This window comes from Podarcis bocagei (genome assembly GCF_964188305.1).
Source record: "Podarcis bocagei genome assembly, chromosome: 1".
Classification (NCBI taxonomy): domain Eukaryota; kingdom Metazoa; phylum Chordata; class Lepidosauria; order Squamata; family Lacertidae; genus Podarcis; species Podarcis bocagei.
In genome coordinates, this window is record NC_138125.1 from 103,279,082 (window position 1) to 103,297,054 (window position 17,973).

The following is a 17,973-nucleotide window of genomic DNA, read 5'->3' on the forward strand; positions in this document are numbered from 1 at the left end:
ATATGCTTTATTCCTCGATATTCCCATATGTATTCTGTGTATAATGCCTACCTGGCTCATGGGAATATATGGGACAATCCCTGAGCCTCATGAATTTTCCACCCCATACATGGTGGATCTCCACAGCTGGGGCAATTGCCTTTATGATTGGAATAATACTTCAGTAGAAATTGCTGTCCCTGTTACTGTTTTCATCTTGTGGACATGTTCAGATATTGTGAAAGGCTTATGGTATTTTATAAAGGTTGATTTTTATCTAATTTTCTCAATTTCTGTGTATAAAACTTGCCCAGCCACCAATGAATACATGTTAAAACCACAACTGCTCATGTAAATTAGGTAGTTAAAAGCTCTTTGGCACCAGCTGTGCACAGCCTTTATACACAGGATGTTCTGGTTGTATTCCAGCAATTTTGAACTAATGGAAGGGCTTCAACCAGTGCAAATGAGGGCAGCTCCACAGAGGGGAAATATGGAAGATCAAACAGTGTAAAGTTAGCAATTCATCAGCTTGCCTGCCTTTGTTACATTGAGGTTTTGTATAATGACTGCATTGGCCACTTGCACTAACAGAACACCACTGGATTCATGAGCACTGTGTTAATGCAATTATGAGTTCTCTCACTTAAGTTCTATTCTTGTTCCTACTGAATTATAGCATACCAGAGGTAAACATAGGCCAATAGTACAAAAGCCAGTTTATAGTCATCACTGCAACATGTGCCCTCCATAATGGAGGACATGATTTACTAAATGCCAGGTCGGTCTGTAATACAGCCACGCTCATCCGTGACCTGGCATGTATTACTCTGACCTGGGTATGTCTGACCTTTCTGGATCCTCAGTACAGCACTAGCCCAGAATCGGGGGCAGTGCAAAATTGAGAAGATCCAAAATGGGTAAGGTCCATTTTTGGGTGCCAAATGTTGGCCCTGTACAGGATGCCGTATTACAAACAATCCCCAAGATCTGCCCCTGTTGAGTGTGGGAATGCCATTGTTCATAGAGGTATCATTTTATGTACCAGAAAAGATCTTGATCTTTAGAGGGGCTCAGAACGTTTGCACCAGGTGCAGAGCCAGAGAGATAAATTTGAGATGCTGCTGCTGTATCAGCCCCCCTGCTGACCAAGCTAACTGAGGTGGTCTATATAGCATGGTTTGTTTCCCCTAATCTGAGGACATGTAGGAGCAGAAAACTAGCAAAATGCCCATGATTTGAGCAGCATACACCAGCACATTGTTCATCATAAATTATCGTTTATTTCAAACTGCAGTTTAAAGTGAAATGCGAGCCGACCCCTTGCGTCCTCTAACCATCTAAACATATGAGCAACATTCATGCAGTCTGATCACGTGATGACCCAAATCCTGTGTTCCAAAGTGTCCTCAGACTGTTTGTCAAATGATTTTCCTTACATCAGGCCTGTAGAATTAGTGACCCACATGTGCATAGTGGTCCTCCAGTTGTTTTTGCTGCATGCCAGGTAACTGTAAAAAGAGGAGGATTTGCTGGCTGCCAAACGGGGGACTTGGGGCGGGTGAGTGATAAGTTATGCAGGCCTGCTACACATCACTGCAGTTTATTTTGTTGAATATTGAAGTAAGATAGTTGCATCTTCTGCTCTAATTTATTGTCTTTCAGTTTCTGGGTTTTTCTTCTTTTTAGTTTAATAAAGTGTAGCTGATGAATCTCCTTTGGTATTACATAGGGATCAGATGTGATCCTTCCTAACAAATCCAGATTCATTAGCATAACTCAAATCCATCCTTTAATGTGTCTCTGAAGGAAGAGCAGATGTACATCTTTCTTTAGACAGGATTGCTTTAGAATGCTGATTTGCTAGCATAGAGGTGTCTTATGTGTTCCATGCTCAAATCATATAGTATCATGCTCTGCCATACAGTTTTGGGGCCTTTTGTTAAGCGCATGGTTTTAATAGCAGAGGAATGTTGCAAGAAGAAAAAGCATGTTAGTTTTCTACCATGAAGTTTCATTAGGATTAGGTTCTGGCCATGCAAATGAGTTAAGATTCGTTAGCAGAGCTTAATTCCAGTCTCCAGTAAGTCTGTGTGAAATGCTCATTTGATAAGGTTCCTTCATTGTCTTCAGTTGAGTTTATCCCTTAATCTGTTAAAATGTTATGAAAATGCAGTTGCAATGCTTACCCTGACAGAAAGCGCTTTTAAATGTTAATTTTTAAGGCTTGTATTAAAACATTTTTAAGTAGCAAAATAGAACGACACAGATTAAAAATAAAAGAGTTGGCCAAATTTCATGTCCTAGAAAGCATCTATTTAATTTTTTATAGGTGAATTAAATGGCTTGAGAAATTGTTTATTTCCACACTTTTTTCATTTTTTTGGTTTGGTTTTGTTTTCATTTTTTCATGGTAGGGCAGAAAAGTTTAGAATGGAGCATATTTGCATACCTTTTTATTACAAGAGTTATTCTTCAAGGGAGATAACATTCCTACTAACTATTTTTGCAAGGCATAAAACTTGAAGTGAGAGTTAAACATTTTGTAAAATGTCTATCTGTTTATGTATTTGCCACATTTGTGCCCAAAGTACTCCGAATAGCATTAAAAACGCAAATCAGATCAAAGCTATTTAAAAACAATCATGCTTTAACCACAGCAAACTATACATAAAAGCTGTGGCAAAATTCTCTATACAGAGCAATGCATCAGCTGTGTTCATTGATGTTAGCCTTCTCACAACCTTGCCCCTCTCCACTCCTTGGGTTTACTCTTTGGCATCTGTGTCTCTTTCTCTGCCTCCCTCCTCAATCTCTCTCACACAAAATTGATTCCCAGGGAGGTGATTCAAAGAGCAAGAGTGCAGCATCCAGGGGCTATATGAAAGTAGGCCTGTGGTTGTACATTCCCCATCACTGCCCCAAATGCCATTGAATGCTGGCTGACGGACACACTTCTATGCTGTTGCCAGACACTTGGTTATGACTGGGGCATTTGGTAGTACTCCAGTGCTGGTCTGCTAGATACGAAGCTCACCCTTCTCCCCTGTGGGTTGTCCACCATCACAGACACCAGTTCTTTCAACCATCTTCCCAGTGCTTATGGAAGCCTGAAACAGGTCACTTCATTCTGCTGCATGGCAATGCCAGTCCTGGAGATTTACCTGCCATTTGTGTATTGGACTTGAGGTTTGCAGTAGCGAAACCTAAGGAGGACTCTGTTACGCTCACTTGTCCTTGACTTGGGAGGAGCCACAGTACCACTTCTATGCTGCACCAATCTGATGCTGTGGCACCTCTGCCGTGCTCTAAGTGAGGGTGGTTCACCTGCAGCTTCTCCTGCTCCACAACCACATAGGAGCATGTGACTACAGAAAAGATTACTGGCCCTTCAAAGCAGCTCTCCCAGAGAGGTTGAACCACTGGAAGGTCCAGTTTTGCCCATCTTTTTAAGACCTCAGGTGACATAATATTTGCTGAGATAGCATCTTCCTAAACTCAGCTAGCAAGGCCCACTGATTTGATTGGCCCTTGGGCCTGGGGAAGGCTTTGGTATTTGTCACCTCTTCTCATGAAAACCCCAAGCCTCAAACAGAATAGATAGCAACCCACATTTTTAAGGACATACTTTTATATTCCAGTTATTTTGGCGCAGCTATCCCACCCACCCCCAGGAATGCTCCTGGAACAATAACACTTCCACAGAAATGCTCTTTGAGTACAGTATGAGATCCAATGACACTTGCTGCAACTTAAAAAGGATGGTTAAGAAAGGAGTGGGGGTGGGAAGAGATGGAACAATTTTCCCCATTGCCATTTCCTTTTTTTTTATTTAACCAAAATTTCAGCCCAACTTCACAGTATATTAAGATAATACATATAAGAGATGACCCCATGAACAATACCCCCATGTCTTCAGGGGAAAGGTGGGATATAACCAGTCCTTTTTTCTGGGGGGATGCAGGGGGATGCAGACCCCTAAACATTTTGTGAATCTAAGTTTGGCATCATTGAAGGGCAGTATTTCCATATGAGTAGAAAAATGAGAATACCCCTAAACATTATTTTAGAGGGGGGGAGCACAATGGATAATTAATGGATGCACACACAAGGTTTTTGTTTTGTTTTTTGCCTTTTTGCCACATAAACTGTGGGGTTGCCTGGGAAGAGTTACCCTTCCAATCCTTGAAGAGTGTCATGTCTACAAACTCTATTTTGCTTCTTTTAAGCAGGGCAGGCAATTCATTGCAGCTGTAATCATCATATTACATGCCTCAGAACTTCAGAATGGCTCTCCCATCCTTTCCTTGTGTCTCCTTTTATATCCACATACAAAGCTGTCATGTCCACTACTACCTCAAATGGATGGTTTTTATGTGCATATATCAGCAACTCATAATGCGAACCATGCTGCCGAACACATTGTGAATATACTGCTCTTCTTAAAAATGGTTGTTGGTTTTTTCATACTATAGTATTGACTAACTGTCGGTGTTTGATGTATGAGTTACCAGCCTGATGTAGACTTATGGTTAGAGCTTAAGTTGTTAGTTCTGCTTTTGCAGCCAATTCAGAATAACTACAGATGCCTCAAGATATTAAAATTGACTGCTCAAATGGACTCAGTGTGGGAGTTTCATTGGTTTTAAATTGATAACAGCTGAAAGAGTGAATGATTAAAGCTGTATAAGGGCATAGAATGCAGCTCTCTTTTTTCTTTTTCTTTTGCCTCTTTTAACAACTTATTGTGAACAGCTCTTTATATGGGAATTTTCTTTACTATAATAAAAAAAATATTTCATTAGCTGAAATTTTTAAATGATGAACAATAACATTTCTGAAGCCTGTTGAGGGAGCAATTCCTGAGAAACTGGAATAAACTTTGAGAGGACAATGTGGGTTTCTATTCAGGAGGGAGCATTTAAAGTTAAGTAGCATTCCATAAGGTGGTAATTGTGTCTATTTCCCAGACATTTGAGCTAAATAAGCTGGATAGGAAACATAAACTGTCATAACAGGAGGTTAGGAGTGCTGTGTACATCTTTGCCTACCACCACCATCCCCCTTCCCGTTACATAAAAAAGTAGAAGTCTCAAGTGCCCTTTTGCTAATAAATCAAAGCCCTTTTGCTTTCTTTATTCCCTCAGGAACAGTTATTGTTTTCATTATTGGAAAAGATGTTCTGGTTGTTCCCTTATCGTAGGAAGAGCTAAAATATTTAGACACAGAAGAGAGATGTGGAGTTTTTTTAATGTTCATTTAGATTTCCATCTCTTATATTTGACAAAGATTTCAATCATCTCCTAGTACTCTAGATCCGGGCGTACCCTGTGTGTGGTATCCAGCCCATAAGATAATTTCAAAACTATTTGTGCCCCCCCCAATGAACCAACTTTTTGTGTACACAGAACCAAAGTGTGGCTTGCTTCATCTGGCTGAAGCCTTGCCTAACTGCATCCCTTCAGGCAGCTTCGGAGATCTTGGTGTCTGCTCTGACTTCATGTGGCTTGCAACATAACAGCACCTTCATAACTGAGGAGGGTCTAGCCTCTGCCTGAATTTCTGGTACATGCCACTCCAAATATGAGAAACCTGTCATCCTAGCTTTGGATACTGAAATCTTCCAGAAGTCGGTTTTTATAAGGCAGGGCTTGGCCAAAGATTGGATGACTTTCCACAAATATTTTCAGTGATATGAATAGGCATGCCCTCTTTTGGCAATTTGAAGAGATTGTTGCAGAGAATATTTAGGAAGCATTTGTCATGAATAGGATCACTCTGGACAACTTCACTGATAGCAGCATATAGCCAAATCTAACTGGCTTACAACACTGTTGTGATGTCATGATTTATTTTATGATTTCCAATTGGCTGTCACCATTCTATAAGTAAAATCCTAATCAATTTTAAGGGTGGTAGTGAAGCCTTGGTACATAGGGGAAAGCACTGGCAATAAGCAGACTCAAAAAGTGAACATGCTCAATAATTAAACGGTTTTTATAAATATTGTATATATTCCTTCTCCTTACGAATCAAGTGAATATTTTGTGGAACTTTAGATTTTTATTGGCAAAAATATGTAGAAATTAGATTGTAGCAATTTGATTATCATGGGATCTTATATATTGAAGGGAGATCCCTTTTATAACAAAAATGCTATACCCTGTACATCTGTATTCATGCATTTAGAAATATTCTGAGTAACCATCACATGAATGTATCCACAAAGTAATCTGAAGACACATCCAAATGATCTCAGAATCATGGGTATGCCATTAGATCATTTTGGCACTGGAATGTCTTTGCATTATAATAGTAAAAATAATAATAAATAAAATATTTTTTTTATTATTTATACCCCACCCATCAGGGCTGCCTTCAGATGTCTTCTAAAAGTCAGATAGTTGCTTATTTGCTTGACATCTGATGGGAGGGCGTCTCACAGGGCGGGTGCCGCAACAGAGAAGGCCCTCTGCCTGGTTCCCTGTAACCTCACTTCTCACAGTGAGGGAACCGCCAGAAGGCCCTTGGCGCTGGACCTCAATGTCTGGGCTGAACCATGGGGATGGAAACGCTCCTTCATGTATACTGGGCCGAGGCTTTTTAGGGCTTTAAAGGTCAGCACAAATTTGAATTGTGCTCAGAAATATACTGGGAGCCAACATAGGTCTTTAAGGACTGGTGTAATATGGTCTCAGCGGCCACTCCCAGTCACCAGTCTGGCTGCTGCATTCTGGATTAGTTGTAGTTTCTGGGTCACCTTTCCTATGAAAAAGGGAAAACAACAAAGTGTATTGTGGCATCTTAGATTAGTAACTTTATTATTGCATAAACCTCCACTCTGACTAGGGCTGATGGTGGTTGTAGGTCAAAACAGCTGGAGGGCACCAAGCTGAAGAATGCTGTGTTATAGGATGAAATATATCGTCTTTAAAATAGCACAAAATCCAGGTTCACCCTCGACAGACCTGTTTGGGGAAGGAGTGAATATAATATTTAATGTCGTGCAGGTTACTGTATGGTTAGTTATACATGGCCCTCCTAGGATTCCTGCAGGCTTTGCCAAGAAACATTGATTACAGAAGTACTGTCAAAGGCCTCTACACCAATTTTCAAAGTGTCATGCTCTGCTGGAAAGGTATGCGGAGACTATCTCTTGGTTTAAATGATGATCTTATAGCCACATTGTTTAAACATTTTAAACTGCTTCTATTGAATGGTTTCCCTCATAGGTTTGATTCATTTGGATTCTGCTGACAAAGTTCCCATTACGGAGCACTCTTTTCATAATTTGTCAAAAATATATAGCAGAGATGAAGGAGGATGGAGCTAATTTGTAATCTGAGAGCACTAACCTGGTTATGCTGACATGCTCCATGATGAACGCCCTCAGCCAGCCAGAGGTTTACGGTCATGAAGCGCAAAAAAGCTGCATTAAATACAATTTCATTCTGTAAAACCGTGCCATTTACATATGTTCTCAAGGGCCGGGGACAACTTATTCTTATTAAAAAAAAACATGATTTTCCCTTAAAATCAGAATTAAGCACTTTCCAATTGGTGGGAGGTCTGTTTTGTAAACCTTGGAGGAAATACAAGGAGGTGGGGAAGGTTTTCCAGAGGCAGGCTAACTGTAAATGATGTAAAACCGACTCCTAACATGATAAACTGCAGTGGTTAAATTATTTCCCTGAATACTTTGATATAATTAAGAACATTGTAGCAGTAGATCTGTGCGCTCTGGAATCTTGTGGAGTCTTTCTCTCTGTGATAAGGTGGTCTTACTACCCATCCCCACCTTCTGTCTGCTTCCTCACTGCTGCTTTCTAGAACACTGCAGTATGTACTTGCCCAACATGAAGTTGTACTGATGTTAACAGCTGTTTGACAGTGGAACAGACTCTCTCAGAAGATGGTGGATTCTCTTTCATTGGAGGTTTTAAAGCAAAGATTGCCATGGAAGCTTTAGTTGAGATTCCTGCATTGCAGGGGTTGGAGGACGATGACCCTCGGGTCCCTTCCATCTCTACAATTCTGTGAGTCTAAGTGCTGACCATGAAATTTATGCTAGATGTGATAGACATTTCCTTGGTTCCCAAGAAACTTAGTCATAACTTTGGTGGCAGTCTTATGTCGACTTTGCTTGCAGTAAGCCCCACAGAACACAGTGGGAGTTACTTCTGAGTAAACGTGTACAGTGGCACCTCTGTTTACGAACGCTTCAGGTTACCAGCTCCACTAACCCGGAACCAGCTGCTCCTGGTTGCGAACTTTGCTCCAGAATGCAAATGGAAATCACGTGCCTCTGGTGCACGCAGAGTGGGAGGCCCCATTAGCGAAAGTGCGCCTCAGGATAAGAACGGTTTCAGCTTAAGAACAGACCTCTGGAACGAATTAAGTTCATAACCAGAGGTACCACTGTATAAGGTAAGGTTGGCTCTAGGTTGGCTCCCCTGTGTTTTTGCATTCTGTACATTATTTTCAGAAATATTGGATATTGGATATTCACACAGAAATAACGAGCAGCAATGTGAAGACATTCACACCAAAGTCAATGTTTTTGTTCATTGGTCAAAATGGGAATTGGTTGAAATGTCATACTGACACTGATGACCTTTCATACTTCTGGTCTTTAGAACTGCGCATGCACAGACACTCTTGCACAAAGACAACATATTCATCACCAGACCACACTTAAAGCACACAAACGCTCCACACATGCAGCCTACATACACACATGCCGCTAACAAGCACTCTCCGCACATAACGGCACAAACACCCCTACTGCCACCTCTCAGTCATAGCCTGCAGTGATGCTGGGTAATTGCAGCAGTTTCCACAGCACTTCTGTGGTGACAAGTAGAAAGCCGCCACCATTGCAACTGTGATGATGTGGCACAGAGCAAGGGAACCATTGTGAGCTGGTTAGAGAGTTCTGGAAGCAGGAAGGGGTGCTTCTATCTGTTCCAGTGTTTTACGAGCAATTGTGAAACATGGAGCACTTTGGCACCTTCTTGTTTCTGCAATACTCAGAAGCAGCTGAAGCCACCACTGAAACAATAAAATGGGCAACACTTTTCAGGGAACTGGCAAGTAGTCAGATATAGGTTAGCAGGCCAGATTGGGGCTGCAAGCTTACCATACCTGCTTTAGAGTATTATTTTAACACACATCTATGTAATCCATGCAACAATGTGATATGCTGACCAAAGGACTGCACAAAACTTCACATATACTCTTCCATAAGTCAGTGCACAACGCTTAGGGGATTTTACAGTACCAGGTTTATTTATTTGCTTATTTGTCATTTTTCTACTCCTCCTGCCCTGCAATAACATAAAGACCAATCCTACCCCATCATACTAAAAGATGATCACCAATACTGGCTTGGAATACTCAATTCCATGATGGAATTGAGACACGGATAAAAATGCTGTGAAAATGCTTTTTTTAAAAGACGTTTTGAAAAATATATTGTATTTGCCATAAGCTCACCATCGCCATTTAAGTGTCACATTTGTATAATGCAAATATAATGTTTTAAGTGTGTTTTAAATGCACCTGTGTAGCTGAGTCCCATAACTGACAATGAGCCAAATGCTTTGGTGAACAGGGGCATCTTCCCCAGGCAGTCATCACTGGAAATGCTGGTATCTAGAGGCATTCTATCTCTCATCCTAGAGGTAATATGTAACATTCTGTAGTGGCTGGTCTAGTAGGACAAAACCCACCAATGGTTTCGAGAGTTTCCTGGGTGGTGCTGGGGCAGTGGTGACATTGGGGCCGCAATCACAATCTAGCACGTCCACCCTAGCATCCATGCAGCCCTGGCTATGCCAGCGCCAGCAACAAAAGCTATAGTGAGGGTAGGGTCAGGAGGGCGGCGGCTCTATGGCTCTGCTACACTACACAAACCTAATGGGGTGTGCCATTGATTTCGGTGTTATTTTCATACAACTAAGATTCTTTGGATTAGGTCCTTATGCATTCCCTGTTTTGAGCAAAAACAGATGCCATGATTCAGGACAAGTAAAATGAGGGAAATGATAGTTTGCTGTTCACTTGTCTGATTTCTGTTAAGCTAAATTTTCATAAAGTCTACTTAAATGGCAAAATAAACTTTACCACTTTTCCGCTACCAACCTCTTTACTTACATCAGGAGAGCTTATTTTGTGTTACAGCCTATGCTACTATTTTAATTCCCGCCCCCTCTATCTTTGTCTTTTCTAGATCAAGTTTTCGGTTCCCCTTTGCACAAAGTGTGTGAACTTGATGGCGCCACAGTCCCTAAGTTTGTAAAGACGTGCATCAAAGCTGTTGAAGATCGAGGTGGGTAGTTTGACCGTCAACATTCTTTCCCCCATTCCATAAGCTGTATTTACAACTGAGACTCTAAATTAATATCTCCAGCTTGCTCATCGGGGATGCACAAGAGTTAAAAATTATGCTTTGGTACAACTGTAGCTGCATAACATTCCATCTTTCTTTCTATCATTTAGTTTCCATGTCTTTCTCACAGTGGAGATGCAATGGCATCTTTTTTCCCCTGAGGAGTCCCCAGCATTGCTCCAGTCCTGCAAAATATATGCCACTAGTAATAATTTCCACAGAAGTAGCCATGTTAGTCCACTGTTGCTATATAAACAGAACTGTGGTACCTTAAAAACTTCTTTAAAAACCCTATAATATGGGTTAAACTTTCTGATGAAGTGAACTGCAGTCCACAAAATCTTATGCCGTAATTAATTTGCTAGTTTTCAAGGTGCCACAAAACTATCTGTTGCTGTAAGTCACTATAGTAGGCCTATTGTAATTTGGGTATATTTGTTCTTGATTACTGGCATAGCTCAAACCCATATTATTTACCTGCTACAACGAAACTTTCATTTCTTTTGTTCCTTTCTTTCCTCCTTCCTTCTGCAACCATATCTTCTTCAGCCTTTCCTTTCCAAGTGATTTTCAATGGCAGATGGTTTTTTCCCCCCTTTAAAAAATTAAATTGTAGAGAACTGCAAGGATTTGTTTGCATCATCTGTAAATGTTTAACATTTTCAGGATAATCACATGTACCCGTGTGTTTTTGAAATAAGGACATACAGTCTGTATTGAGACTCTGAAATCAATAGAATCACACCAACAAAGCATCCATAAGCTTAATCACAAAGTAAAATACTCCTTAAATCTAATAAGTATCTGGCACGTTTATGACAGATGCAGTAATTGGTGTACCATTTAACCTGGAAATCCATCTTTTACATGTACGAAAGAAAGGCATTAGAGGCTGTATCAGTGAAGCTTAAGACTTCCACTCGTGCAGTGGAACTTCTTGCCCTATTCTCCTCCCATGCCTTCTATTCTGGGGGCTCCCTCAACCCTCCAGAGCAGATTGGAAGGCGTGTATGGTGGGCCTGTTGTACAAGTGGAAGTCCTTGCATGAATAGGATAACTTTGTCGGATACAACTCTAGGGAAATTAACATTACCAGGATATCAAAAGAATTATCAGTAGTGTAGCTTTTGGAGGCTATGTATTTGAAGAAAGATTTCTTTAAGATTTGATGTTTTTTGAACTGGCTGCTGGAGTTATCTTTTTATGAGCATTTTGATCCATGGCAATTAGCAGGTGATTGTTTAACTTCATGCCATTAACAGCTTCACTTATTGATTTCTGCATATCTCACAACTGGAAAAAGAGGCTTTGGTAGTAGTGTTTTTCCTGGTTGGAATGCTTAAACTAGGGATGAGGACACTATGGTCTTCTACAGGTTGTTGGACTTGAGTTCCTATTGACCTCAGCCAGCATGGCCAGAGATGATGAAAGATGTAGTTCAGGAACATTTGAAGGACCACAGGTTCCCCATCTTTGTCCTAGTGTCCCTTGAAGGTGTGAATAGCTAAAGAGAAGCAGAATATGGAAAGAAAATGTGGATGCCAATTATTTAAATGTAGGAAATCACATTCGTTTTCACAATTTTCAGAATAGGCTTATGTCTTTGTTTCATACTGTGCCAGATATTAAAAAATACTGTCACCTATTTTGGAGTTCTTAAGATACTAGTGCCCCACTTCCACGTCACTCAGCCCTGTTAATTACAAAAGGACTAACCATATTTTAGTGCAAGAATGCTAACATTAACAACTTGTTGCTTATACTCATAAAGAATTAGCTGCTGGAATACTGCCTTAGGTTTGGAGGGCATGTGATGTCATGTTAGGCAAATTACGGTAAATCCCACATATTTCAGAATAACTGATTTGTGGATTAAACTATTAAAACAATTTATTTAGAGGTGCTTGCAGTTCTGTGTGAGAAAAGTGGCTGGATGGGAACAAAGTTATTTGTCAATAGTGTTTTATTTAAGGACATGTTATTAACTTTGTCCTTCATGCATATGGAGACCTTACAATGAGCTATTTGTCCATCTTGCCCAGAATTGTCTACATTGATTGGTAGCAGTTTTTGGTAACCCTGCTAACGGAGATATTCCGAGATGCTGGTAATGGAACCCGGAAGCTTTTTATGCAAAGTATATACATTACCATTGAGCTATGGCTTCATCTCTAATCTTTACATTGTACAAAGAAAATATGGAGATAATGGTAGGCTGCCTTTCAAGGTTATTGCAAGCTTTCTCAACCTTAAGTTCAGTTCTCCCAAATCTTACATTGTTTTCTTTAAAAAGTGCACACACAATTTCATTATACATTTTCATTTGCCTTTCTCCTAATATGTGCATTTTTTGCAATTTCCCCTAATGTACACTTTTTAAAAGTCAGTTTCTCCAACGCGTAATGCAGTTTTTGTATGTTTCACTAATACATGCCCCTTTGTGTGCACTTTTTAGTTGGAGAAATGCACCACAAAATCCAGAAAAGTGTGAAATTCAAAGGATAACTGTGCTTTGGTTTGCTTACTGGCTCAGGAAGTATGAATTAAGAAAGTTCATATTAAAATGCAAAGTGATCAGATTCCCACCCTTGATATGATTATAATTCTGGTGGTATAAGAAGGCATAGGAAAGCATATTTTTGCTAAACCTGCCCAGCAGAAGTGCATGATCATGCTTTGATTTCTCGCTTCCTGCCACACAAACAATACGCAGAATTGCAACTGCAGCAGGAAGGGGGAGAGAAGGGGGGGCACAGGAGGTTGGAAAAGGTGGGGGGAAGAAAATAAATCTGGCAGGACGATAGCGCACCTTTACATTAAATAAAACAATGATAATTGAATAGATTTTTGCTGTATGAAAACTGTATTTCTCTTTTTCTCTTTAATATAAAAACTATTGTCACTGGCACAAAATAGAACAGGGTTTTTTGGGATTATTTTACAACTGCAAAGGGGAGCAGGCTTGCCTGGGGGGCAGTGTTTGATTTCTGTGCTTCCTTGCTTTTACTAACTGTAACCTGTAACCAACATATGGCTTATGCTAGTAGAGATGTAGTAGAGATGTAAATATTAACCAATCTCAGTGGCATGTGATTTAGAAAACAACAACCACATTTTATCACTGTATTTATGACTTTGGAGTTCATATACAATTTTCTATCAGCATGGACTTGGATTATGATTCCTTTGCATTCATTTCCATTCTGTTTACTCAATGCGTTGTTTTCCCTAAATTCTGGCATAAACTAGCACAGGACGGCAGTAATTTATGTGAAGCTAAATCCAATGTTTATGAAAGCTTCTGATGACATTTTAGACTCGGGTTGGTATTAGGAAGCAGCATGTGGAGGTGCCAAGTCTCCCTGCATGGCTGGGACTCAACAGATTTGAAGCCCTCCTCCTAATGGCCAGATCTGCCTTCAGCCAAGTTATTCAACTGCAGAGTCATGGGAAATACTTATGTACCAATTATGGAAAAGGCACATTTAATGAAAACTGTATGTTTACTTCCATAGTCTTAGTGAGATGGCCTAAATGCTCCACGCAGAATCTGTACACATCTCTGCCCCATCTACACGCTATAACTGTATTCAGAAACTTCAACACATTTAATTTAAGCTGAAGCATTATTTTTATGAAGAGCCTCCCTTAGAAATCTAACCTTAGAATGAGGAGGGCCAAATAATTTAAAGGTATTTCAAGGCAGTCGTGCCAGTTTTTGTTTGTGCATTTGTTTCCATTTAACAGTTGAATGGGGTAATTTGGCTATCGCTTTGTGGAGGTTCTTATAACACTCAGTGATCGGGGGGGGGGCATTGTTTATATATCAAATGCTATCATGTGAGTAAGCAACAGAACGCCTTAGGCATAGCATTCAATGGCATTGAATCAGTTTAAATTCCAATAATTTGGCTGAACATGTTTGTGGGTCTGGCTTTTGCAAGTTTATTCGTCTAAACCAGTGTCCAAACTAGCATGACATACTCTGTGTTCTGGATGCAACTATAACTTATACAGGGAAAGTGTTACGTCAAGAGCTAAGGATGATAATGAATTGTTTGTCCGCTGTGGCTGCATATTATTGAGATGACAACACATTTCTATTTGTGTAATATAAGCCAAAAATCATAAGGGGCATAATAAAATAAAATTAGGTACAGGACTTAAAATTTATTGGTCAGTAATTTCAAACCAGTCTGGTCAATAAATGTATCTGCATACTCAGGGTTTCATTTCAGTAATCTGCTGTAATGGTCTTCCAGTTATCTCTCACAACCTGGATTACTTGTACTTTTCAGTATTTAGGCCCCTCTATGAATTCATCACACAAAAGGGGTGCCATGAGCACAAGAGGGCAGGAGTACCTGATGGCTTTCCCCACAACATCACATGGTTTCCCTGGCACCACCTTACATGTCCTTACATAGAGCTCAGACATCTGCAAATGGGAAGTCTATGCACATAGACTGTGATGTATGTAGGCTTCCATGGGATGAGGAATGCTATACTGGCATGGTTTATGATCCCATGGAAGTCAACATTCATGGGCTACTAAAAAGAGTGCAGAAAAGTAATTCTGCACATGCTTCGTAGTATTGCAATGCAGCCTTGTCGCTATAGGTCAGTAAAGTTGGTGTAGTGTAGTAGCTCAGAGTGTGAACTGGTAAATTCAAATATTTATATTTATATTTTTTCCATGTTAATTCACTGTTAATTGAATTCAGCTGTGAGCCATGTAGGGACCATATAATTATGCAGTGACCAATCAGGTGCCTCTGTAGTCCCACAAGCAGGGCTCAAAGGCAGCAACTATCTCCTGGTGTTGATTTCCCACGACTGGTATCCATTGCCTCTGAACATGGAGATTCCATGTAGACTTTGCTTATGCAGATGCTTGCCTCCAGACATGTCATATTTTGGAAATAAAGTGCTGCCTAATGTGGCAGGTTATCACACTGAATGCTTTAGTAGCAGAAGGCTACAATTCTATAATTTCAACTCAGTGGGACTTTCTTCTGAATAAACATACTTATTGCTCTGCACAGTCTTTGTGGTCCCATACAAATTATTTTTGTTGATCTGGTTTAGACTGGTGCAAAGGAATGATACCATTTCATTTAACTTGGGATCCCTCTAATGAAAGCTAATGACACTCCATGTTGTCTTCTATTCCCAAATCTTTGCTGTCTATGTTTGCAGGCATGAAAGATTTATTAATCATTGGACATTGCTACACTGCTGATTTCCTTTCTCAAGCACAAGATGCTATGGCAGGAATTATATACAAAATTGCATATTTGACTCCGTGCCAAAAAGTCACCCTGAGATCTGTAACGCTGTATAAAGATTTAAGAAAGACCTTTAGTCCACTTCAGAGAAGGTCCCTAGCTTTAAAAACTTTTATCTCTCAACTTTCCTTCTTAGCAGCTGTTCTATTTTTTTGCTGTCATTTGTTTGACAGCATCCAGTTATAGGTTCCGATGTCTGTTTAAAGAAACAAGGAGGCTGTTGGCTTTAAAATCCCCTTACTGCTTGTGTGTTCAACATTTTCCCAGGCTTTTCTGCATAGTTTGCCAAGCAGAGGGACTGACCTTTTGTAGCAAAACCTTTTTCATTTCAAAATGCTCACTTTGATTTTTGTCCCATTTTATGCTCATTCCAAACTGTTTACAGCCCACTAAAAATGACTGTGAATTATATGTTTGTGTAATGGGTTCCTTTTGTGGTTGGAGAGGAATGTTTACTTTGTGCAATTAGTTATCTTTGGGTAGATTACAGTGACCTGGAAAAAAGGGGGCTAAGATTATTATGGTACCTTAAGTATTTCCTTTTGTTATCTCCTGTGGCGGTAGTCTAATATGTTATCTACTGTGCTCTGAACTAATCACGTCATACGGAGCAGAAGATGAGAGCTTATATAAGTATTCTTTTGTATCACCTTTAAACATGAGAAAAATTAAATCTGTTTCTTCTCCCATCCTCCCCCCCCCCCAAAAAAAAAAATGTTATAGGCAATTTGGAGTGCTTAACTTTTGTGTCTTTTAGGCTGGGAACAGACAATAGTGTATAGAAGAACTGAAGGCGGTTTGAAAAAGGTGTTGCTGCTTGTGATATGTACAGTCATTCCTGGTAAACAGGTTTTGCAGTATTGTTTCATAAACTTGCAGAAGATGTCTGACCAGCTGTGACAATGGTACAAAGAAATATGCAGGGAAAGTGAAGCCACTTTCAAACCACTTTCACCTCTTTCAAAAATCAGTGTCTGTCTTCATCCTGAGTCTGTCTCAGAACATCTAGCATAACATCACCACAATTCTGAAAGCCTGGTGCTAAAAGACTTGTATTATATTATCAAATGCTGCACTTCCATCGTATGAAGCAGTGGTGTCAAAAGATCTGTCTCATGGGCAGCGATGCTGTCAATAGTGTGTGTCAACAGGAAGACCTGCTAATGGTGAGACTCACCATTTCCAAGAAACCCTCATCACTATTCTTTGGCATTACAAATTTTAATTAGCAGTTATTTAATCATTTTCAACATTCTCTTTTTACTTTTAACACAAACTGTCTCTGAAAGTACAAGGTACAAACATTTATCTGATTATAAAATGCATCGCAAATAAATAAATTGACATGGATCCAAACTTGGCATTGTGCAACCAGAAGGTCGTCTTACGTCCATGGAAAGTTTTTGTTTGAGCAGAGGATCCTGTTGATATAAAGGGAGAGATTACTTTTGCCAACTATCACTTCATCCTGCACTCTTCCCCCAATCCCAGAGGCCCTGTCAGCTCTCCAGAGCAGATTTTCCAAGGGCTCTGGGGAAAGTGGGTATCTGATGGTGAAAGTAGGAGAAATTGCTTTTGCAGAAGCAAAGGTCGGAGGCCCAAGCCATCAGGTTTTTAAAATTCAGCATACCTCCACTATAAATATCCAAAGGAAAAGATATGGCCCTTTCCCCCAGCAGATATTTATAGATAATTCTCAAACAAAGTGGTCATATGAGAAGATGAAAAAGAACATATTAATGAAGTTTCAACATGACTGGATTAACAGTTGAACTGTCCAATCCTAAGCATGCCTACTCAAGTAAGTGCTTCTGAATACTGTGGGGCTTACTCCAAGGTAAATTGAGTTATGTATGATTGGAGCCTTAATCTGATTATGCTGTAGAGGACTCCAGACAAATTATGCTGTCCATCCATATTATGTTATATTGTTGTGATTTGAAACCTTTCCACCAAAGAACTCTGTCCCTGATTTGTACCTAGGGATCTTTTTGAAATTCCCCAGTGAATTCTGTAACATATCACTTGATCTAGGGGAGAAATGGCTATATGGAGAAATGTCAGAAATAGTATGAGGAACAAAATGACCATGCAGTACTGTGATAGATTTCAGGTATAAGGTTGGTGGAGGTGAGGCTGCATTTTTCTGTATAGACTAGGAGTCTTACATGAGCAGGATAAATTATGCCACAGTCCTTTAATATGTCCCTGAGAGGACTAGGTGTCTAATTCACAAAACTGTCCTTTCCATAAACTGGAAACTAAAGCTAATGTAGTAATGTCACCTTTAAATCATGAAAGAGTGGAAGAAAGGAA

At 39.9% G+C, this 17,973-nt stretch overlaps 1 protein-coding gene across 1 annotated transcript in view; it reads left to right on the forward strand.

The window, feature by feature from the left end:
• ARHGAP15 (Rho GTPase activating protein 15) overlaps positions 1-17,973 on the forward strand; it is a 379,241-nt gene that overhangs the window by 221,581 nt on the left and 139,687 nt on the right. The window contains exon 10 of the mRNA XM_081168151.1: positions 10,211-10,309. Coding sequence (XP_081024277.1) covers positions 10,211-10,309 — 99 coding nt within the window. The remainder of the gene's footprint in view (positions 1-10,210; positions 10,310-17,973) is intronic.